Here is a 24,202-nt window from a genome sequence, read left to right as displayed (position 1 = left end):
ATGATTGCAAAATAAATATGTATGTTACTTTCGATCAACTTCAATATGTGTATGTTTGTATATATCTATATATAAAATATGTATATCAAAAGTGGTTCAGTTTTCGGCAAACTTCTTCAAAGGGCATAAACATATTTAAGCCTACATATTGTATACGTTTTTATTTAGTGCCTTTTTTCATTATTCATTATTATTATTATTATATCATTGAACAAGTGATTATTATGTACTTTTCTCTTAAATCAACATTTGACGTCGGCTTTTTCTTTCTTTCTAGGCGGCGCATATACAGGACTGAATTGTTTCATTTTGTATAATTCCACTAGCTAGTTTTTTCATATATGTATTATTAATTCCTTCTCGCTGTACAATTTAAAATTGATTGTTATCCAAAAATATTTCTTGTGTAAATTCTATGAATTTATGCATGCTTGATTTTTTTTTCTCTGATATTATTTAGTTTTATGCCACAATGCTTTGATGGGGCTAAAAAAAACCCAGTTTAGCAATTTTATAGACAAATAAAGTACATATAAAAAGACAATTTCTGCGAAACGAAACGAAACAAGAAACACGAGTGCAGCATATTATTCCATAGGAGCTCGGTCTTTTGTGTGTGTGGTAGGGAAGGGTGTGCGAATTCTGTATGAATGCCAGAGAGGATTAGGCGAAACGCTTCGACGGCGGCACCAAGTGCTCGGGCAGGGCATTGGGCAGCTCACAGCCGTCCAGCTTGACGTTGATTAAGTGCATCGCCAGCGCAAATTCATCAATGTCCAGAAAACCATCGCAATCGATGTCGGACAATTTCCAGATTTTACTAAGCACCGAGTTGGGCAGTTTCGATTTGATGAGCTCCTGCTTGGCAGCTGCAATTAAGAATAGTTGGATTAATTGCTATTCGATTGGGAGGTAACTATATTTGACTCACTTGAGCCGGAGATTTTGCCATCTACCGGTCCCAGCCCGTTGAAGATGGCATCTGTGCGCGGCTTATCCTTGTTGCATATCCATTCGTGCTCGCCGCAACCGGCATCGATGCCCTCGCCCTTCATGTAACCGAACGGCGAGACATTGTCGTCGATGACGCCCTCGAAGGCACCTCCTGCAACAAGAAATCACAAATTTGAATTAGTTTAGTTACCGATTCGGATCGATTAAGGTTCTGTGTGTCTCGGGTCAAGCAACACAAATGCGTGCATCTAATCTAGGTGGCTTCTCGGTCTACACACACACACACTTTCAATTGGGCGCAATTAAAAAACCTTCGGCTCGTTTAGGCTGCAATTGACGCTGTCGCCGCCCCATCGTGACCAGGTCCGACGTCTGGCGACCGACTTAAGTACGTACTTTGGCTGCTTGGCCCGCTTCAAGTGCAACAGCCAACAGCCGTGGCGCATACTTGAGAGCAGCTTGCCGCTGCGTGTGGCAACTGTCCCTGTTTTAAAATGTTATTGCCCTTGCGGGGAGTCGATTCCCAAGGCATATTTAGATGCAGAGTCTCTCGGTCTTAAAGCTATCTTTACGACTGCTCTTCTGTTGCATATGGCGAAATTGGCCGGATCAGACAAATATGCCTTGGGAATGATTAGTCGGAAGTTTATGCAAAACTTTTTGGCTTATCAAGATATCTTAATCTAAAACTTAATCAGACTATACTATATTATACAGCTCTATAAAAAGGCACGCTCGTAAATCTATGGAAAGTCTTTTGTTTATATAGATATTCCGAGCAAACTCAGCAATCAAAAGCTTCTCATTTCACATCTGTTAACCCTTATTGAAACGGACTGTTATATAACATGGAACCTGAAGGAACAATCGATCGGATAAAACATATAACAACTTTTTTGGAGCACACGTCCACAAGGGGTTGCTGATATCTTAACCGAACCTTATCAGATAACTATATCAATTGTGTGAGAGGATGATAGTGCTTATTTGTATCTTGTTTAAATCCAATGTATGTCTCCTATTCTTGCCGTAGTCTCACAGTATTTGCGGGTTAACACTAATGCTTAACATACTCTGTTATTTAAAAGGGGGCCTGCTGCCAGAGTGACCGTGTGTACTTCTGTTAATATATGCTATGTGCTATGATACTGTGACGTCACTATCCCACTACAATAGGAGCAATCGATTGGAAATAGCCTAAATTCTCTTGTACGTCTGCCAGGGCATTGGATCTTCGGCCAACCGAAGCGAAGAGTTCTTTGAGGTTTTTATATTTGCCTGCCACCACTTGGATTCAATTTATTTTTGCAATGGATATTAGCGGCGAGTTCGAGAAATAGTTATATGCTTGCTTACATCAATTGCCGGCTCTGGCGGGGAATCGGAATCGAGTTTGGGTTCGGGTTGGATTGGAGCCGCGGCGGCTGGCGGTTCGATTTCTGTGTGGTCGTTCGCGACATTCCCTACCCTACTAGTGCAGCTGGTGAACAGCCGGAGCTGTTGCTGGCGCAGGTTCTGCAGCCAGCGATCGAAGCGCTCCGCAAACTGAGCGCTCTGTGTGCCGGGGGTGAGAACCTGCGGCTCCTCCTCGGACACATCGACCTCCGCCAGCTCCTCCTCTTCTGCGATACAAATGCATAAAAAGAAATTAGCAAAGGCGAACGAGAGAGCGAGAGAGAGATACTAGTGCGAGAGCGTGACGCACATTTGGAAATGTACAGAAAAACATAAAAAAATTAGTGTGCCATTGTCAAAAAATAAAAAGAATTGGCCAACTTAAGAAGAGGAGCTCAGACCTCGCAGTGGGCAGCAACTTTTTAGCGACACATTGCTAAACATTTGTGAAATAGTACATATATACACAGAGCTACGCATACGTATGCATCTTTGCCATGATAAAGCTAGAGATAAAGCAAAAAACTAAAAACTTGTCCGGGAACGTGTGGAAATGATGAAATGATGCTTTTGCTTTGAGCCGCAATCTGTGCCAATTTGCTACTACATGAGGTCTATATCATATAAAGAATAGAAGTCTTGCGAGTGCCGAAATTTAAATACCCTAAAAGACAAATGAGAATTTTTCCACGAACTTGCAGAAAAAAAACTAAGGAACTCTTTTGTCGGTGCTACGAATTGGAGTTTCGGATTCGCAACGCTTCGATCCAATTGAAGACTCCAGCCTTGTGATATTCTTGCCAGATGTTGATCAGTTAGAGAATTGATTTAAAATATCTCAACTTGATTTCCTTGGCAACTAAATAATACGGTAATTCGACCGAGCAGCCTTTGACTAGTGCTGGAAAACAATCGATGGGACTATCGAGAGATAGTATCGATGTATTTGGTGTTTTGATAACTATCGATGAGTATTTTCACATATATTCATAGTATATTCACATGAATTGCATTGGAAATGTTATTTACTTTTAGAGAAAATAAGAAATTTGTTTCTTGTTAAAATAACCAATGTTTTCTAATGATTTTCTTTTTGAAAACATCGATACTATTGACATTTTACTTAAAAACAATCGGTACTATCGATTGTCTCCGATATCGCTGTTTTTCCAGCTCTAGTATGGACTGATTTAAGCAATATATTTACTCGCTAACAAGTGAGATAACAATTTTTATCAAATATATAACACATATCGAAGCATAAAAGATAGCTCAATATATTCGTCTATATATCAATTACTTTCAATAGAACCTTGGCAGGCGATGACCCTTTGGGGCCACCCTGCACTCGGCATCTCCAGAGAAACTGGCTTATTTTAAGGTCATTTGCCCGCACATGAACACAAAAATAAAACGGAAATGCACCAATACAAATTCACAAACAAATCGGAAAATCGACAGACAGCGCAACACACAAACAACAATGAAAAGAGGAAAAAGAAAACAAAGTCGAAAAACTTTTACACACACTCGAGTCACATTCGACACACACAAATTTAACGTTGCGTTCGACATTTCACGCGTTCTTGACTTTGATTTTCCGCTCTGCTCAGCTCTCTCTGTTCTGCTTGTTATTCACATCGGCGCATTATCAGCGCATTCTTTTCGGAGGGGTATCTTTGGGCGTGGCATACCCTCTGCAGCCCCCCCCCCCCCCTCACCGCCTTGCTTTGGGGTAATTTTAAGCGACAAGTTCATTCACTTGTTGCCTGCATTAGTGAAGTTTCTTTATACTCTTATAGAGGAGATTACGACTATGTCATGAAATTTGTTGCAGTACTTAAAATCTGTACAAACTGTGCCTAAATTTAGGAAATTTTACTTGAGTATCTAAATGTCCAAATATTTATATTCTCCTACAACACACCCATTTCGTTATGTCCTTTCGATTTAAGATAATCGATATATATCGATAGCATATCATGCATTTCGCAAACATGGGCCCAAGGAAAGAAGAAGCATAGCTGGTTAGCCATAAAGTGCTCAAGTAACGGCAGCTTGGCAATAGATACTGAGTATATCCCAATTCGATATGTACTTTCGTTTTAAGATTATCGATAAATATCGATTTTGAGATATAGATACGTTTGTTAGGGAAAAAGAAGCATAGCTGGTGAGCCATAAAGTGCTCAAGTAACGGCAGCTGGGCAATGTATACTGCGTATATCCCATTTCGATATGTCCTTTTGTTTTCAAATTATCGATAAATATCGATTTATTGACGTAGGTACATTTATAAGGGAATAAGAAGCATCGCTGGTTAGGTAGAATGTTTGTAACGGCAGCTGGGCAATTTATACAGGGTATCTCTCAGTCGGTCAGACCCGACAGCAAAATCGACGTTATTGAATTGCCCGCGCCAGGGAAGACTTTTGCGGCCAGGCATGACGCATACGAGAAAAGTGATCGGATGACATCAGTTGCGATCGCTTGCGAATCGGGTTGGAATTTTTGGCAAAAAATTTCAAAAAAAAACTATTTAAAATAAATAATAAGAAATAAGACTTTGGCAAGGCCTGGCCACTTGACTGGCGCAAGTGTGGAATCATTTTCGAGATCATCAAATAAATGCTTTCTTCCTGCGCTTAGTGCAAGTCCATGCCCGAGAGACTTGGCTCTCAATTTCTTATATCTATCTCAATTTCAATTTCAATTTCAATTTGCAGAATAGGATGGGGGCCACTTAATGGCACACGCGGCATGTCGGCGCCGTGCAGCCAACAAATTGATACGCGCGGCGGCCTCAGGTTGCCCGGCGAGAGGTACATTTGTGTGGGCATTGCAATTCCAATTGGAATTTTTGTATGCGAATTGGAATTAGAATGGGTTGAATTGGGCTTGGCGCATGACTTGTGCCACGGAGACTGCGTTTGTCCAATTTGAATATGTTTATGCCCCACAGACTGGCAAGGCAAATTCTATTATAACTTATATTATCTATCCACTTATCTAGCTTAAAGCGGCTGTCACCTAAATACACACTACACATATTTCTCTAGGTAAATGAAAATGTTTGATAACTATTCTATTTGGCAGCTAAAACATGAGCAAATTTCAAATTTTCTGCTGCCACATTTTCTTATTTCTGAGCAGGAGACCGGAAACTATGTTGATCTCTATTCGTTAATAATTGAAACTATGAAAGTTGCAAGATATATATATATATATAGATTTATATAGATCGATATTATAACAAGTAAGAGGTTCTAGTCGGAAGCTCCCGACTAGGGAATACCATGAACCCTCAACTTCAAACAGGCTAAAGGTATAAAATGAAAGATACTTGATATATAAATACTATTCTAGAAGCTAAATGTCAGCTTTGGTGACTCTAGCTCATATTCGTTGCCGAAATTGCTCAAAAAACAGGATTTCGATATCGATTTTTATCGAAACGGGGCAAGTTATCGATTATCGGAAACAAACTCGATCTGCGCGGGGACTAGGAGGACCTACAGCTAAAATTTCAAGTCTCTAGCTCTTATAGGTTTCGAGATCCTTGCGTTCATACAGACGGACAGAAAGACGGACGGACGGACGGACAGACGGACATGGCTAGATCGACTCGGCTGTTGATGCTGATCAAGAATTGATATACTTTATGGGGTCAGAGATGCTTCCTTCTGCCTGTTACATACATTTGCAGAAATACATAATACCCTTTTTTTTACCCATTTTCAATGTTCAGGGTATAAAAATTGGAGAAGAGCGAAAAAAGGACAAACGAGTTAAAAGTGTTTGTCCCTTTTTCGCTCTTCTCCTATTTCCATAATATCGATCTATATAAATCTATATATATATATATCTCCATTCAGCATAACTTTGAGATTTTAAGAGCTCTTGACACTAAATTATTATGATATGTAGGCTCTCATAAATCATGCACAGACTAAGAACTTTTCACCCTCTGGATATTTCCCAAAATAAAAAACTGGATACCTCCCCCATGCTGCCAAATAAAAAACTAATTATCTCCCCATTCTACCCAAAATAAAACCCGATTTTTGAAGGCAGAGCCACTTTCTTTGGGTGTCATATTAAAGCCTTGAAAATGTCACAAGGATCGGACTTTAAGCACCGAAACAAATTTTAATAGCTGGGGTATTAAAAAAGTGTTATGTGTCTGCCGATAGAGTTATCGAGGAATATATAATAAGTACGATCAAATTAAATCAACAGTCAGCCTTTATAATGAACCACAATATGCTCGGGTAGAGTATACATCGTTCGGCTATACGTATTTTATAGACTCTTTTATGTCATCTTCCGCGTTTTTAATTACCCGACGTGTTTCACATATTAGGTAATAATTATTTTTATTCTCACAAGCATGTTTATACATTTATATATATTTCTTTATTCGTGGATAGACTATATATAATACTCATAAGCATAGCTGGTCACACTGTTTCTTAAGAGCATTTGCTTCTTCTTCATTTGCTTTCGAAAAGTTGTCATGAAACGACAGAAAAATGCCGTCATGTGGCATAAATATTACTTAATAATATTCTATTTACTCTTCGCTCATATGTTTCGCTTTGAGGCTCTAAATTGATAACAGGGCGAGTTCTTTGTTGCTGGAAATTAGAACAGCGCTAAAAACAGGCGCGGGCAACGCCTCTAGCATGCGACAGATTAGTTGAATATGTCTACCCTTCCATAGGGCATAATCATTTTGTCATGAAGGTGACAACTATTGAATACTATATCTTAAGCGAATCACTCGAAAGTAAAGTACAAAAGCCTTCTAGCTAGGCAATTGGTATCCTTATAATCCCTAACTATCAAGAGAAAATTGAGTATATATAAAATATTTAGAAATTGTTAAATTTAGCTCCCTAATAGTCTAATTCCACTGTCCACATTTCTTACATTCTTTGGGAATGTAAAACTTTTTTTTAAATGTGATATATGTACTGTACTTTTTCCCTTAAGAAACCACATTTTTCACATTTGCAAAGAATGTTGGTATTCTTCCCGAGTAATAGCCGAATTCCACTGTCAACATTTCTTACATTCTTTGCGAATATAACATTTTTGTATATTGTTTAAAATGTGACCTGTACGTTTCCCAAAAGGAAACCACATTTCTCACATTTGCTAAAAATGTTGGTATTCTCCCCGAGTAACAGCCGAATTCCACTGTCAACATTTCTTACATTTTTTTTGCGAATGTCACATTTTTGTCTAATGTTCAAAATGTGGCCTGTACGTTGCCCCAATGAGAAATCACATTTGCAAAGAATTTTGGTATTCGCCCCGAAAAGTTCGTGTTTTTGCGATGATTAATCGAATTTCGTATCGATATATCGAAGGCAAGCGATAACTTTAAATGATAATTTTAAATGTTACGAATCCCGCAGTTTTTAACATATAAAGATGGCCAAAGCCGCAGAGTCCATTAAATGGAGATTCTACTTCGAGGCCGTGTTACTTGACTTTTTGAAGGTATATCAAATCAAACTGATCAATTGTTTATTTAAAGAAGCGGCACTTTTGACACTCACATGTTACCGAGAACTGACATTTGCTAATGGAATCGGAGAATGTGACGTTTGTAAATGTAACATTTCTTGAGCATAGCTCAATAGCATATCAAGCTTTTAGGGTATTTAATCTTCGGCATCTTGAAGATGACTGCTGTTTATTTTTTCTGTCTACGTTTTCAGTTAAGAGTTCTTGAGGTTCGCACTTAGCATTGATTTTTATCTAGAAACGGGCTTAGTTTCATATCTATTTTCATAGAGGAGCCTGGCAACGCGACAAACCCGAGATAGCCACAACAAACAAACAAAGCAGAGTTAGTTGACTTGGCCCACATTTAATAAGAGCTCGAGTTATAAACAATTTATTGGCTGGAAAATGAACAGGTGCTAAAGTAAGCGTCGGACTTGTAAGTGGAACCTTGAACTCAACCTCAACAAATAACTAACAATGGGTCACACACACAGAGAACACCAGAGATTGTAATTTAAGCGACAATTATACAATATCGCTTTCATGTACATAACACAACTGTAGAGTATTAATGGCGCCAATGCAATTATTAATGCCGCGCAAGCCAAGCGGAAGCTGCTTTAAGAGGGCACTCGGGTACACTGAGCGAAAAAAATTAATTCTTTATTTTATCGCAAATAGAATTCAACACATTTTCTTCTTAAAACTTCAAATAAATCGTTCTTGTTTGAAAACTGAATTTTACAAATCATGAAAATAAGTCTTGAAATCAGTAAAAAGTAATTGAAACAAGAATTTTCATGCTTAACATATGTAAGTCAAAAGATCTCGAGTACACTCGGCGAAAAAATTGCTTCTAAATTAAGTAAAAATCTTTCTTGTTCCAAAAGTGAATTTTACAAATCATGAAAATAGGTCTTTAAATCAGTAAAAAGTAATTTGTAACAAAATTTTTGTTGCTTGACATAAGCCAAAAAGCCCTCGAGTACACTGAGCGAAAAAATTGCTTCTAAATTTGATCACAAACAAAATTTCATCAAACTCCAAATACACTCTATTTTCGAAGACTTAAATTAAGCATAAATTGTTCTTGCTTCAAAACTAAATTTTACAAATCCATTAAAATAAATCTGGAATTTAATAAATCAGTTTTCGAAGACTTAAATTAAGTAAAAATCTTCCTTGTTCAAGAAAATAAGTCTTGAAATCAGTAAAAAGTAATTGAAACAAGAACTTTGTTGCTTGACATAAGCCAAAAGCCTTCCGAATAAAAGTTGCACATGTCTACGCTTAAGCAGTGTATTCAAGCCTCGAGAAAAATTCTTAATATAAGAGTTTCGGTCTGAAACTAAGAAAACTGTGTTGCATTCATTTAAGTACCAAATTCTTAATATTATTGATTATTATTATTGATATTCTCGTTGTAGCTTAAGCATTTTTTAGACACTGATATATTAACATTTAGTTTGTTTTCGGTGCTGGGTATCTTGTAGTCGAACATAATTACAACTGTGTTTTTTCCCCCGAATTGAGTACAACATTTTTGATGCACTTACTGCAGATGTAGCTTAAACATTTTTAAGGTACTTTAATATATTAACATATCAGTGCTGGGTATCTTGTAGTCGAGCATAATTACAGCTGAGTTTTCACTCGAATTGCGTACAAAATTCTTGTAGATGTAGCTTAAACATTTTCAAGGATACTTTATTATAACAATTATTTTTTTGTCAGTGCTGGGTATCTCGTAGTCGAGCATAGTTACAGCTATGTTTTCTCTCGAATTGAGTAAAAAATTCTTGATGCATTTACTGCAGATGAAGCTTAAGCATTTTCAAGGTACTTTGATATATTAACAAATTTTATTTTGTCAGTGCTGGGTATCTCATAGTCGAGCACAATTACAGCCAAGTTTTCTCTCGAATTGCGTACAAAATTCTTGATTCTTTTCGCCAAATGCATTTGTTGTAAATGTAGCTTAAACATTTTTTTTTCAGTGCTGGGTATCTCATAGTCGAGCACAATTACAGCTGAGAGTTTTCAGTCGAATTAAATTGTTTTGGACTGTTTGGTCAATGCGTGCTCGTCGTCATGGTCGGTTGCCCGAATCTGGATGCGTCTATGGCCAGTCTGTGCCCAGCTTTCTGCTGGTCGCTGGACTGGAAAATACACATACATAGTATATATATATATATATATATATATATGTATATGTATGTGTCATGCCTAACTGTACCGCTTTCGGAGGGGGAGTTTCCCCTCCCAGTTTCGCATTAACTGTGAGTCATGGCTTACATCATGCCGAACAATGCGGTTCGATATTTGTTATCAACTCGGACCAAGTTCGATAATATGTAAGTAATTAGCCTCGCAAACAAATTTTTGACGTGCCACGCCCACGGGCGGAGTACTTGTCCCCGCCCCGTTGGCAAGCAAAAAAAACTTGTCGCTTATCACAGGCATTTATACAATATTTGAGCTAGATATGAGAGAAATAGTAAGTATAAGTTACCCTAATGCCGGCACGTCTCTCGACTATTTACTCGAACTCCGCCGGATTGCACGCATAATCTTTGCCAAAACAAAAAAAAAAGTGCGTCTAGCGTCGGGCACGTTGTTGGTTTTTACGGGCAACCTGTTATCAGCGAGGCCTTCTTATCGCACTATTTACGTAGCAAATACTATATAGAGAGAGGGAGAATATCTGTTCTACACACGTATATATAATATATATATATGTATATATATGGACAACACATTACATAAGTGCGAAAAGAGGAAGCTGGAGGCGTAAAGTCGCATACCCGCTAGAAGTATTATTCATTAAATTTCAAATGAACTTTTACTCAAGCGAACTCGGAGCTGAGGTTGTTAGATATTATTATGGATAATGGATATTATTATTCTAAGAGACAAACGATTTGTTCAGGCACAAAACGGCTGAGACAGGGAGAAGTTCTTTTGCTCAAACGAACTCAGAGCTGAGTATATAAGATGTTATTATGGATAATAATAATAATTATATAATGGATATTATTATGCATAATGGATACTATTATTCTTCAAGTACTCTCTTAATGAATTTTCCTTTTCTAAACTTATACCAGGCTATTTCCAAAACGCTGTAAGAAATTTCGGTCTCCCCACTTTACGGTAAAAGCTGTGCGTCAATCAGTAACTCAGTCAGTCAATCAATCAATCACACACAGCTTTGAATGTATAACTACTTATATGAGTGGAAATGCTCAAGTACAGCTGCTGTACTTTAATTAGTACCTGCATCGTCAATCAGTAACTCAGACAGTCAGTCAATCAGTCAGTCAATCAATCAATCAGCTTACACAGACAGCTTTGTATGTATAGCTACTTATATGAGTGGAAATGCCCAAGTACAGCTCCTGTACTTTAATTAGTCCCTGCATCGTCAATCAGTTACTCAGTCAATCAGTAACTCAATCAGTCAATAAGTCAGTCAATCAATCATCAGTTTACACACACAGCTTTGTATGTATAGACACTTATGAGTGGAAAGTACAAGTACAACTCCTGTAGCTTTCATTTGCACCTGCATCGTCAATCAGAAACTCAGTCAGTCAGTCAATCAGCCTTGTATGTATGTATGTATATCTACTTATTTGAGTGGCAATGCCCAAGTACAGCTCCTGCAGAGCTTTCATTTGTGCCTGCATGCGCCGCTAAGCAGTTAAATTGTAATTGCTGCATCCATTAGATACATTCAGTGATCTATCTCGATGTGTGTGTGTGTGTGTGTGTGTGTGCCAGCAACAAACTAGTTTTCCACAATTTGGCATGACTATTTGCTAACTGGGTCAACTTGGTTTGTTTTTGATTTTTGTTTTTTTTTGTAGCAAAATTGCGCGTGCGCGCGCTCATTATTAATGGAAAGACTGAAAAGCTGAACTGAAAGAGATCCAGGCAAAAATACAATTAAAGGCGGTTAAAAGAAAATACAAGAACGCTTATCTGCAGCTTGTCGATAAGCGTAGCAGTAGCAATAATTTTTATCGATTAACGATAAATGTGGCCTGAGAAGCGAGCATGGGGGCAAAAATGAATCAGGCCGCTTATCGTGCTTCAGCTCGCGAAATGCTAAAATTAGAAACGGATTCACGGAGCAAAGTGCAGGGCTGTTAGTGCTGAAAACGATTGTTGTTGTATCGATAGGTGGGTATCGATTAGTTGTGCACGATTAATTGTGGACAAGCGACAGGGTGACCAGGTGCGGGGCAGGTTTTGATAAGCTGCGATTGCAACCACAAGAATTGGATTAAGATTAGTATTGCATATTGGATGGGCTGGGGTAACTTACCCTTGACGATTGGGTCTTGGACGAGCGTCATTTCCTCCTGTGGTATCATTTCCATGAGACGCGCTATGTCCTTGGCCAGCATGTTGTCCACAATGTCGAGCAGATGCGGCTTCAGCGAATGGAACTTGGTAAAGTCCTGGTGCTGCAGCACCTCCTGCATTTTCTTGATGTCGGGGAAATCGCCCGGCGATATGGAGTGCTCGCGCTGAATGCGATCGTACACCTGGCCGAGGTTCTTGATCAGATCCTTCTTTTTGCTGTCCTTGCCAAACACCGAGGGCATATCCTTGCGCAGCTCGGCTATGATAAACGCATGCACCTTGGCCAGGCGCGCCCGCTTGATCAGATCGTTCAGCTTGCGCAGAGCCGCATTGCGCGGTAGGGATTGCAGATCACGGAACAGATCCTGCTCCTCGTCCTCGAAGAGCCGGCGATTCGCATCGAAGCGCAGCGGCTGATCCCAGAAACTGCCAATATAGACGCGCGCCACCTCCGGCGTCTGCAGCACCTTGCCCAGCGACCACATCAGCGCGCCATAGACCCGCATCAGCTGCTGATGATCAATCATGTCCGCCTTGTTCAGTATGATCCGGATCTTATCGTCGTGCCCCTTGAGCGCCTCAATCGAGCGCCGGAACTCGTCGGATATGTCCAGCTTGTGTGCATCGAACAGCAAAATGATGCGATCGACACGTTCCGCAAACCATTCGAGCACGCCGGTAAAATCGTAGCCGCGATCGATGCGCTGCTTCTCGCCCGACAGGATGCCGGGCGTGTCCACAATCGAGATGGCATTCAGCACGGGCGATGCCACCGTCGAGCATTGGAATCGATTCAGAAATGCGTTGCCATATTTGGAGAGCGGTCGGAACTGTTTCTTGGGATCGACGACCAGCGCATTGCCGGGTATTACGCCCTCCTTATCATCGTACATGACGGCAATGAAGCGATCTGTTGTCGGCTCCGGCCCGATCCGAATGCCCGGAAAATCTCGCTCCAACAGGTAGCGTATGAAGGTCGTCTTGCCCGTCGAATACTGGCCGACCAGCAATATCATGGGCTTGGCATCGAAATCCGGATCCTCCAGCTTGGGCGAGTGAAAGTCATGGAACTGATAATGCTCCTCCAGCGGCAACAATTTGCTGCGATAAATCTTTTTCAGCTCGCCAATGACGTTCTCGACAACCTCTTGGTTTTTAGTCTCGCGCTTCAGAAAACTAAACATTTTGAACTGAACACAGATGGAACACAACTATTAATACAAATTTTAGTAACAGACAGCACAGACGGGGGGCGGAGGGGGAAACGCGGCGCGGGGCGATGCGGGGCGGCAATTACTGCAATAAATTCTCGTTGCGTATGCGTATACGTGTAATACAAAAATTCAATAACTGAATATTTTGTATATTTATATGTTATACTATGTACACTCGATTTTTTCTTTTTGCTGTGCGTGTCGTGAGTCGAGACGTCGCGTATGATTCACGCGCGTACGTATATTTTTGGAATAAAAAATTTTTGTTGGTCGGCTGGTTTGCTGGTGCAAAGCGACGACACCAAGGCTGCAATTCCAAATCCAAAGTGAACTTATGTGTGGCTTATCGATTTATCGCACCGATAGGCCGATACAGCATGCGATATATGTCCAGGGTGGCATATTCATTTGCGCGCGATTTGATTATCACCACCTGTGTCTGTAACTGTTCTCACTCGAAATTTCCACAAATTACTAAATTGAATTCAATTAAAAATTAGAAAGGCTTAACAATTTGACAAACCGATGTGGGAAAATTTAATAAATACAATCACTTTGACAGCTTCTCAGGCAACTTATTACCACAAACTACGATTCGAATTGGGCGCTACGATATTAAATAGTTCTAGCATGCCCACGTAAACTTTTACGACTTGAAATGCACTTAACTAAATCAAAACGGAACAAATCTTTTTGTTTGGTGAGAACATGTTTTTAAAATGTATATCATTTATATATATCTCCGAATTTTAGCCAAACTTAACAGCACTGGCAACAGAAGTGTACTCGATAGAATCCGATAACAAATAAATTCACCACAAATATGGTCACTCTATTTGTCATCACTCTCTAGGCAGCCCAGCTGTTTTCGTTTCAACTTTCAGTTGTGAGAGCGCACCGTAAGATACATTTGCGAGCAGCGGTCGAAAATCCGTGAAATTTGTTGCTGTATTTCAAAAGAAAGCGAAAAGTGAAGTGATGAGATCAAAAGTGAATAGATAATTTGTATAAAACATATATTGGCCTGCCTAATCAAAACTGAGATGAGGCAATAAGATAATCGCACATATGTGTGTGCTGTGCATCTGTGTGTGTGTTAGCGCAGCAGCCGCAGCTGCCAGCATGTATGTGTATAGAAATTGCACGAATCTCAGCCGAAAGACGCGCGCGCAACAATAACAAAAGCGATTTAAGTAATTAACCAATTGAGTGCATAAATCAAGCAACTTTTGCAAAATGCCACAAATTGACTACGCAACGACAACAATTGAAATGCTGCCGTTAGGCTAAAAAATTAACTTGGACTTGGGGCGTCTGAAAAATCGATTGACCAACGATGCCGACCACAGACGAGGCGGAGGCACAAACGAAAACATTGCGCACTTGCAAATTTAGCCAAAGGTACTATAAGCCAAATCACCTTCCGCTTAACATTTATTCTCAATAAATTAGCACCAAAATGCGAACAACAACAAAAGTTTTTGTTGTTTTTCGCTTTTGTGCGACCATTTTGGCCGCTTTGTATGTCGCTCAGATTTCGTAACAGCCAAACAGTAAATAAATAAATAAATACATACCTGTTCCACCTGAATTCACCCCTCCCCCCCCTCTCTCTACCCTCTCCGCCAACACACTGGACGACACCTTCGAGCACAACGTCCGATTTCTTTGAGTACGCCTGCACTTTCGCGTATTTTGTTTTTTGTCTACCCTGTATACCCTTTAAAAATGTGTGCAGCAGCGGGTATGTCGATTTTGCATGTAGGTTTGTAACAGGCGGCAGTTACGGATTTATTTTCGAGCATTGTTTCGGACGGTAAATATAGTTTACTGCATTCACGAGATTTCTAGCAGAAAAGGATATACTCAGTATCGATAAATATCGATAACAAGCCTACATTTTGATGTAAGCTAGCTGAAGCTGGTTATCTCTATATATGAAACTGTTTGTCCTGACTGACTGATTGACGTATTGATTGACTGACTGACTGACTGGCTGATTGATTGACTGATTGACTGACTTATTGACTGATTTACTGACTGATTGATTTATTGAATGACTGACTGATTTAATAACTGATTGACTGACTATTTGATTAACAAATTGACTGACTTGTTGAATGATTGACTGACTTAGTAACCGACTGACTGAATGACTTATTGACTGACTGACTTATTAACAGACTGATTGACTGTCTGACTGACTTATTGACTGACTGACTGATTGACTGACTTATTGACTGATTGGTGATCAACGCACAGCCCAATCCGTAAGAGCTAGGAAGCGGAAATTTTCACTGTATTTACCTTATGTGATGTAGATGCACGTTAAGACGGGGTTTCAGAAAATTCCACCCGCATGTGTGGAAAAATCGCGAAAACGTTTGTATACAACTTTTTTGTTAGCCACCCGATAGCCTCAAACTAATTTTCAAAGATCTTTGTTTAAATTCATTTTCGAAAAATACATTCCTCCTTGGTGGAAATGAGGGGTCAAAGATTTGGTGGGTGGAGATTCGTATTCAAATTTATTTTTTAGGATCTATGTGGAAAATCATTTGAGACAAGTTTCACACTTTTTACAGAACCCAAGCTTTCTTGGTTTAAATGCGATTCAGAGATATTTTTTGTTAAAGTTTTAAGTTTTGTCCGATTGGCTTCAAACTTATTTTCAAATCCCTCTTAAGAACTCAATGGAATTCCACCCGCAACTGTGGTAAATTGGCGGAAAACGTTTGTATGAAAGTTTTTTGTCTACTTTCCGATCGGTTTCAAAATCATTTTCAAAGATCTCTGAGAGAATTTATTTGATACGTGATAGTTCAAAATATATTTGTTTCAAAAAACTGGTTACACGGTATTTCCTAGTCTGTCACTTTGAACTGAAATATCTTTTACTCGCTTTAATCTTTAATCGATGTCTAAAGTTCAAATTCAAAGTCAAACGCGAGGCCCATTTCCGGGGCGGAGTTGCCTCAAGCCTCAAGCTTTGCGACCTGCTCTATTTATTTATGGAAATTCGTTTCTCTCATTAAACGAAAATACTTTCCATTGTTTTGTCATTCGTAGAATATATATGTAAAATGTTGCCATGACATTTAAGGGAAAATCAATTAGAGCTCATTGTTAATGAGCAAACGCATTTTTATTGCCACTTATTTGATTTATTTAATGCGCTCCAGATATGCCTGCTTATCATCAGCTTTAATAGGCGCACTTTTATCGACAAAATATTGTAATAAATCGATTTCGGGAATATAACTTAATACTTAATTGTAGGAGAGGCTCAAGCAAAGGGAGTTATTTGCAGAGGGTATTCAAAGTCGGCTCTATCGAATTACTGAATCATCATAAATAATCAGTTAGATTTAGAGTAATTTTGATCTTCGATTGTTTCTCATTTATTTGTACGGCTTAAGGTGATCTCTGTACAGTTAAGCCTCGCATACCCTGATCTGTTTATCTATAGAGTATCATCTATAGATGATAAACACATATATAATGCATTCATGAGGGGCGTATTTTTCATTTTAATCATTTTCATTTATTTTGTCAAATGCAATTTTCACAAAGAACTTTGAAGCCAATCGGATGTTAAATAACAAAAATTGTCGTGGAAGTTGGGTGGAATTTCGAAAATCACCGAAAAACGTTTTACTTATGGTTTTTATGCAGAGCTTTGAAAATAAGCTGAAGACGAGCGGACAACAGGGAAAACCTCGCTGACACGCATTTTCGCTCAAGAGGGCGGATTTTGTGAAAAATGTGAAACATCTTTCAAGTGAATTTAAATAAACTATTTTCAGATCTATCTAATGGAAAATATATAGGATTTATAAAATCATTTTTCGCTTTTGTTTCACTCTTGCGGGTGAAATTAAAAAAAAAAAAAAAGTTAACTACTTACAGTAAATATTTCATAATTTCATTTTAAATATATAAAAGAGCATCCCATATATATGTATTATACATATCTCTATAAGTATATCCTAATTTGTAGTGGAAGTTGCGTGGAATTGGAAATAAAACGAAAAACCGCGTTGGTTTTCCCTCAAGATGGCGGATTTGGCGAAAAATGTTAAACATCTCTAATGTGAATTTGAACGAAAAATGTTAAAAACTATTTTCAGATCGATCGAATAGAAAATAAATAGGATTTATAAAATCATTTTCCGCTTTTGTTCCACACTTGCGGGTGAAATTAAAAAAAAATAAGTTGACTACTTACAGTAAATATTTCATTAAATAAGACATAAGAGCACTATGTATATATATATATCTCTATAAGTATATCCTTATTTGTAGTCGAAGTTGCGTGGAATTGGAAATAAAACGAAAAACCGCCTTCACCCGCATTTTCCCTCAAGATGGTGGATTTGGAGAAAAATGTGAAACATCTCTAATGTGAATTTGAACAAAAATGTTTAAAAACGTTTTCCAGATCGATCGAATTGAAAACAAATAGGTTTTACACAATCGTTTTCCGCTATTTTTCCACGCTTGCGGGTGAAATTAAAAAAATCGTCTAAGCTAACTTCTTGCAGTAAAAATTTCATCAGTTAATTTAAAAAAAAAAAAATAAATTTAAATTTATATATATATATATATATATATATATATAGGGTGATCTTACATAAATTATAAATTTATTTATTTTTTTTTATATATATTTTTCGCTGAGTAAATCTATATTTTTTCGTCTTAACTGCATTTAGATTCTTTTCTATTTGACACTTGCTAAGAAATGAAATCATTTTTTTGTCAGATGTCGCACTCTCGCCAAATAATATTCTATTTTTATGCCAATTTACGCGAGGCCGCGCGATCGCCCACATTACAAGCGGACGAGTCGGACGGACAAGACGGACAGCCGGACGGACAGCCGGACGGATGGGCGGGTAATCCCCCCCGGGAGGGGCCCAAATGACAGCGCACGCATTGGCTACGTGTCGCTAGGAGGCCGAGATGTGCCCCCCCCCTTCGGTTCCATTGTCCCCTTCCACCAGCCGAGTTCCAAGTCAACCTCGAGACTCCAAACGCAGCCCCGCTCGCAGCCGTGTCCACATTTAACGAATTTTACGAGTGCAGTTTCTATTATCCAAAGTCGCTTGAGAATTAGCGAATTGCGTTGCCAGTTTCCATTCGCAGTCGTAAACAGTCGCAAAATGCAATTATTTAGAAATGCGAAACGCGTTAAATAAAACATTGCAAATAATTGTTTTCACAGTTCTATGAAAAATGATAAGAAAATGGGCAAAAAGGGCGAAATGTTTTGTGTGAAAATGTATGTAACAGGCAGAAGTTATCATATCCGAATCCATAAAAAATATATATATATATATACTCGATCGGAACAACGATCTGATCAGATCACGTTTGTCTGTTTAAAGGAGAGAATTTTTGGGCATTACAAGAGCTAGAGACTACAAATTTGACATATATAAAATATTTCCTTTTCATGATATATCATATATCGATATATATCGATTTTGAGAGCATACGAGCTATGCTCAATTAGGCAAATGCAGGATATCTCATTTCTGGCCCTGTTCCGCCTGCTCAGCTGTGGAAGTTAGACACACTTGGATGTCATACGTATGCCCTGAAAATTTCATTAAAATCGGATCATAAACAACGAAGTAAATTCAGAATGAAATTTCGTAAAAATCGGACTATAAAGACCGAAGTTAATCGGAATGAATTTCTCCTAGTAAGGGGCCTTACAAAGAAGCTGGAACGATTGTAGCTCCTCCTTGGCGGTGAATTCTCGGGCTACATCCCAGTCGGGCAGGCTCGTCAAGAGCAAATTCAGTTTAAGTTCACTCTAAAGTGTTTTTACTGTACATTTGTATCTTATTCCTCCTATGGAGGGGACCTAGAAGGAAGCTAAAACGAATGTAAAGTCGACTTGGCGCTGAATTCGGGCTACTTCCCAGTCGGGCAGCCTCGTCTAGAACAAATCTATTTCAAGTTCACTTTAGCGATCTTCTACTGTACATTTTTATCTCAATAAACATCTCGTTATCAATTGTGCTTTTTCAGATGGCGCCATAAAAGAGCGTGCCTAGTAGGCATTTGCTAGCAACTCGAAGTCGAAAAAATGTCGAAAATGAGAGGTAAACTATTCCTCTAACCTGGCCTACTAATTCGTGGCACTTTAATTAACTTGACTATATGTACATCCTGCAGGCCGTGTACTGATACCGCTGCCCAATACGGGCGCAATGGGACGCAAGCGCAACAATTTTTATATGCGCAGCGTCTTCATTCTGGCGCTGTGCATCTTCGGTCTGCTGCAGTATCACAACTTCAACTACCGTAAGAGACAATTTAAATGATATTTATTGCAATTATTAATAATAATTAATGATTACTTGCTAGTGGACAGCCGGGATGCGATGCTTGGCGATGCGGTGACCAATGATTCGACGGATGCGATATTGTCCATGGTCCCAGCTCCGCTTCACAAATATCTGACGCCACACACGCGCAATCACAGCGCGACGGCAACAGGTGAGATTGATTGATAGCTTCTTCGAATCCATATTGATCCTATTTTGCTTTCCCTGCAGTGCTCCAGCTGAACAGCAGCGTCTCCGGTCTAAGCAGCTCCGGCATTTCGGCGGCGGCGGCGGCGACTACGATCAACTTTGAGGCATATCGTCCGCCCAACATTACGGAGATCAAGCGTCAGATTGTCAGATACAACGAGCTGCAGCTGGTGCTGAACGAGGATACATTTGGTCCGCTGCAAAACGATTCTGTGATAATTGTCATACAGGTGCGTGGACGTCTGTTTTCTGGCTCTCCGTTTGTTGCATTGTTGCTAGAAACATTTCTTACTCGCAGGTGCACACGCGCATCAATTATTTGCGCCATCTGATTGTCAGCCTGGCGCAGGCACGGGACATTTCCAAATCCTTGCTGATATTCTCGCATGACTTTTACGACGACGACATCAACGATTTGGTGCAGCAAATTGATTTCTGCAAGGTTATGCAGATATTCTATCCGTACTCGATGCAAACGCATCCGCACGAGTATCCCGGCCTCGATCCCAACGACTGTCCCAGGAACATCAAGAAGGAGCAGTGAGTACATCTGACCAGGAAGTTGTATCCATATTCATTCAATTTACCCTTTTAGAGCTTTGATCAGCAACTGCAACAACGCACTCTATCCGGATCTCTATGGCCATTATCGCGAGGCCAAGTTCACGCAGACCAAGCATCATTGGTGGTGGAAGTCGAACCGTGTCTTCAACGAGCTCGAGGTTACCCGGTTTCACACGGGTTAGTTATGGCCACGCCTGTAAAGAACACAACATTAATATATTTGCATTTTTTGCAGGTCTCGTTTTGTTCCTGGAGGAGGATCACTATGTGGCCGAGGACTTTCTCTATCTGCTGGCCATGATGCAGCAGCGCACCAAAGACTTGTGCCCGCAGTGCAACATCCTCTCGCTGGGCACCTATCTAAAGACATTCAACTATTATACGTACCACAGCAAGGTGAGATGCCTGGCTACGTCGTTTAGTCGTCCAATAAGCGAAAACTGCTTCAAATACAATATATATTCAATTTATGTCTTTTAACAAAAGCAAATGTCAATCGCTTCTGCCAATTTAAATGTTATTAACGAACACATCCTACCTAAAACAACTCAGCACTAGGGCTTTATAGTACATAGATCATAGTCCCGCCTTTGTTACAGTGAAAGCTCGCTAAGGAAAACATATAAATATGCTTAACATTTTATAGTATGTTAAAAGTATGTTTTCCAATTTTTTCAAATTTAACTTGAATCAAATCAAATTTTAAATTATCGTTGTAAGATTTCATATTGTTGTCCGATATTGTATGCAAGAATGGTTAATTTGCAATTTAAATAGAAGCGGGAAATATCCGTTAATCGCGCAGTGCTCTCAACTGCCGCTTCAAAAAAGCAGCTGAAACCAGTGTTAAAAACGACAAAGTCGGCCACAAAACAGGGCTGTTATTGCTTGTTATTGAGATGATCAATGGCCATATCAAATTCCAATTGGAAATAGTAGAGCTTTTACTGTTCCTAACTTATACATGTTACAGTTGCATACATACTCGTACATGCATACATACATACATACATAGCTGTGTTCATACTATTTACATCTGTCTGTAACGCATCTGGCGATTGTTGACGCGCCTTTAAATATGTATGTTGTACATATGTATGTTATGCCATTTAATTATTGCGCCTTTATTTTCTACTCTTTTAAACACACCCGCATTTGTATCTACATAAAAAAAAATCATATCTTTCTGCGTTCTTCTCTACTTCGTGCAGACTAACAAAAAATCGTACGCTTCCTCGCCGATCTCGTCAAACAGTCTATTAGGATCGAATAGGAACAATAATTACCATAATAATAATAATAATAACAATAATAACAACAATAGAAACTCACTGCAGTCATCCAGCACTTCATTAAAGAGCGCCAAAGTCTTTGTGGGCGACACAAATAACAACAATAATAAAATCAAGAAAAATATTAACAACAAAAAAAGTAGCCACATGAACACTGTCACCGCCGCATCCAACACAAATAATGTTAATAGCAATAATAACAACAATAATAATAATAATAAAAATGGTGCACAAACATGGAACTATCATGTCCTGCCGTCATTGTATTCCGTCTATCAGAAGGTAGCGCACCATCGACAGCAAAAATATCTTTCATATTTTTAAATTAAGAAAAACAAAATCTAGCACCTCCGATCATAGTAGAGCACAGTTTTTTGTTATTTATCAAATTTTTCATTTTGCTTTTGTACATAGTGTGTCGCAAAAGGACACTTGTTGGCATGCTACCCGCCCGTATACTCTACCCCAACTGCTTTGGCTAATCGCATGTAAATGTGTTGTTGCTTTATTTTGTTTACTTACCGTTACTGTTCTTGTTTCTCCTTATGTTGTGTGTGTGTGTGTGTGCGTCTCTCTCTTTGTCTCTGTTTTGGCATGCCGATAAACCGTTACAATCGCCTCCCTCACACGAACGCATGCAAAACACACAGCTGCGCGCCCGCGTACGTACCGACAAGCTCGATAGGCACAGCATCGTCCAAGACTATCGCAAGGTAGAAGCGCTGTATAAACATTTATTAACCGAGTTTTTTTCTAAGAATTAAAATTGCCTAGAGGCCTCTTGCACCGTGCATCAAGGTGTACATACGCAATGTTCGCTCACTGATGTGCAGTGTATTGGGCCAGTTTAGAAGAACTTGTTGCGTCACAAATTCACCAAATTAAAAGCAAATTGAACAAATTTAACCATTAACCGTCATTAGGGGGTCTCATGCACCATGCATCTCGCATTAAAGTCTGGCAACTCCGCGATTTCTTTTGCTCTCTGATGTACAGTGTATTGGGCCCATTTAGCAGGACATGAATTATTTTGCTTAACTCAACAAATTGAAAACTTTTAACTTAATCGTGATCAATTTTTTAATATTTTACAATTTCTTGGCTCGTTTTGATAACCTTACAAAAATTTGCATGCTCACAACCCATTTTTGTCCCACTGTTCGCTGTTTAACCCCTGTAAATTTGAACTGATTGTAAATTCCAACTGATTGCGCGTTTCAAATTTGGTCCGCCAGGTGGAGTCAATGCCGTGGATTAGCAGCAAGCACAACATGGGCTTCGCCTTCAATCGGACCACCTGGACGAGCATCCGGCGCTGTGCCCGGCACTTTTGCACCTACGACGACTACAACTGGGACTGGTCGCTGCAGCACGTCTCCCAGCAGTGTCTGCAGCGCAAGCTGCACGCGATGATAGTCAAGGGACCGCGGGTCTTTCACATCGGCGAGTGGTGAGTAACCAATCCACATAAGGATCTCTATGAGCTAATTTGTTCAATTTTGCAGCGGCGTCCATCACAAGAACAAGAACTGCGAGTCGAATCAGGTGATCTCCAAGGTGCAGCATGTGCTGCGCATCGCGCGCAACTCCCATCAGCTGTTCCCGCGCTCCCTGATGATGACCGTGCCCAGCCTGATCAAGAAATCCAAGCTGCGCAAGGGCAACGGCGGCTGGGGCGATCTGCGCGATCACGAGCTCTGCCTCAACATGACCCTGCCCACGAGATAGAGCCGAACACCAAAAACCAAAAGCAAAAAAAACTAAGCCAAAAACTGGCTAAACTAGTTAATATATATATATTAGCTTGTAGTTAAGTAGCTGCTCGAATATATACTATATATATATATATATAAATAGCTACAATTATTATTAGAAAACATCTGAAACTACTCGAAATCGCAATCAACGCAAAATTGTGCATTATATGCAATTTTTATACATATATATTTATAACAAAATCGGAACAGGAGAACTTATTCTAAAAAAAGCTGCACAATTTGTTTAGCCTCTAGTCAGATTTAAAAAACTTTCATTTATTGTTTGAGTTCCGTCCAATGTTAAAGACCGAACTATTTCCATCAAACTAACGCGAGATCAGTCCTACTATATATCTATCTATATATATAAATATTCGGAGCAAAAAAAAACCCCAGATTGTGCCGAAAGCATTAAGAAAGTCAAGTTTAGCAACAGACCATAACGCATAAACTAGTCAAATAGTCATAGTAAATCGGACATATATATGGAAAACAGATGATAAAACTCTTCAGATATAGATATATTGTCTATGATATATTGGTAAAGCATGTAAATAGTAAACCTTTGTTGTATAGATTTTCACATA

General features: G+C 39.3%; 2 protein-coding genes across 4 annotated transcripts; one reads left to right on the top strand and one right to left on the bottom strand.

The window, feature by feature from the left end:
- Positions 1-134: 134 nt before the first annotated feature.
- Past1 (putative achaete scute target 1) lies at positions 135-13,965 on the bottom strand. The gene is made up of 3 exons (XM_064695210.1): positions 12,197-13,965; positions 932-1,105; positions 135-869 (listed from the first exon to the last, which is right to left on the bottom strand). Exons 1-3 carry the CDS (start codon positions 13,419-13,421, stop codon positions 664-666), a joined length of 1,605 nt encoding a protein of 534 aa, XP_064551280.1. The 5' UTR covers positions 13,422-13,965; the 3' UTR covers positions 135-663.
- A 346-nt stretch (positions 13,966-14,311) lies between these two features.
- Positions 14,312-24,034, top strand: Mgat2 (alpha-1,6-mannosyl-glycoprotein 2-beta-N-acetylglucosaminyltransferase). 3 transcript variants are annotated; one of them, XM_064695207.1, is made up of 11 exons: positions 14,312-14,852; positions 19,494-19,567; positions 19,641-19,769; positions 19,833-19,964; positions 20,024-20,232; positions 20,301-20,542; positions 20,598-20,743; positions 20,802-20,962; positions 21,778-22,140; positions 23,094-23,308; positions 23,364-24,034. In XM_064695207.1, the coding sequence occupies exons 2-11, from the start codon at positions 19,552-19,554 to the stop codon at positions 23,584-23,586; spliced, it is 1,836 nt and encodes a 611-aa protein (XP_064551277.1). In that variant the 5' UTR covers positions 14,312-14,852; positions 19,494-19,551; the 3' UTR covers positions 23,587-24,034. The 3 variants fall into 3 exon arrangements, with proteins under 3 accessions (XP_064551277.1, XP_064551278.1, XP_064551279.1); XM_064695208.1 differs by lacking the exon at positions 21,778-22,140 and adding an exon at positions 22,509-22,571 and having other exon boundaries at positions 14,315-14,852; XM_064695209.1 differs by lacking the exon at positions 21,778-22,140 and having other exon boundaries at positions 14,323-14,852.
- Positions 24,035-24,202: the final 168 nt, after the last annotated feature.

The sequence above is a fragment of the Drosophila montana genome, unplaced genomic scaffold (genome assembly GCF_035044405.1).
Source record: "Drosophila montana isolate Dmon_TW-CO22-7 unplaced genomic scaffold, ASM3504440v1 contig_3733_1, whole genome shotgun sequence".
NCBI lineage: Eukaryota > Metazoa > Arthropoda > Insecta > Diptera > Drosophilidae > Drosophila > Drosophila montana.
Note: the sequence above shows the minus strand (reverse complement) of the source record. Positions and strands in the feature narration are given on the sequence as shown.

Bases quoted from the DNA above. Each gene is read 5' to 3' on its own strand.
- Past1 (XM_064695210.1), bottom strand. From the start codon at position 13,421: ATGTTTAGTTTTCTGAAGCGCGAGACTAAAAACCAAGAGGTTGTCGAG. The intron at 1,106-12,196 runs GTAAGTTACCCC...TTCTTGTTGCAG, and splicing joins CCAAGACCCAATCGTCAAGG to GAGGTGCCTTCGAGGGCGTC. The intron at 870-931 runs GTGAGTCAAATA...TCTTAATTGCAG, and splicing joins TGGCAAAATCTCCGGCTCAA to CTGCCAAGCAGGAGCTCATC.
- Mgat2 (XM_064695207.1), top strand. The intron at 19,965-20,023 runs GTGAGATTGATT...CTTTCCCTGCAG, and splicing joins TCACAGCGCGACGGCAACAG to TGCTCCAGCTGAACAGCAGC. The intron at 23,309-23,363 runs GTGAGTAACCAA...TCAATTTTGCAG, and splicing joins GTCTTTCACATCGGCGAGTG to CGGCGTCCATCACAAGAACA.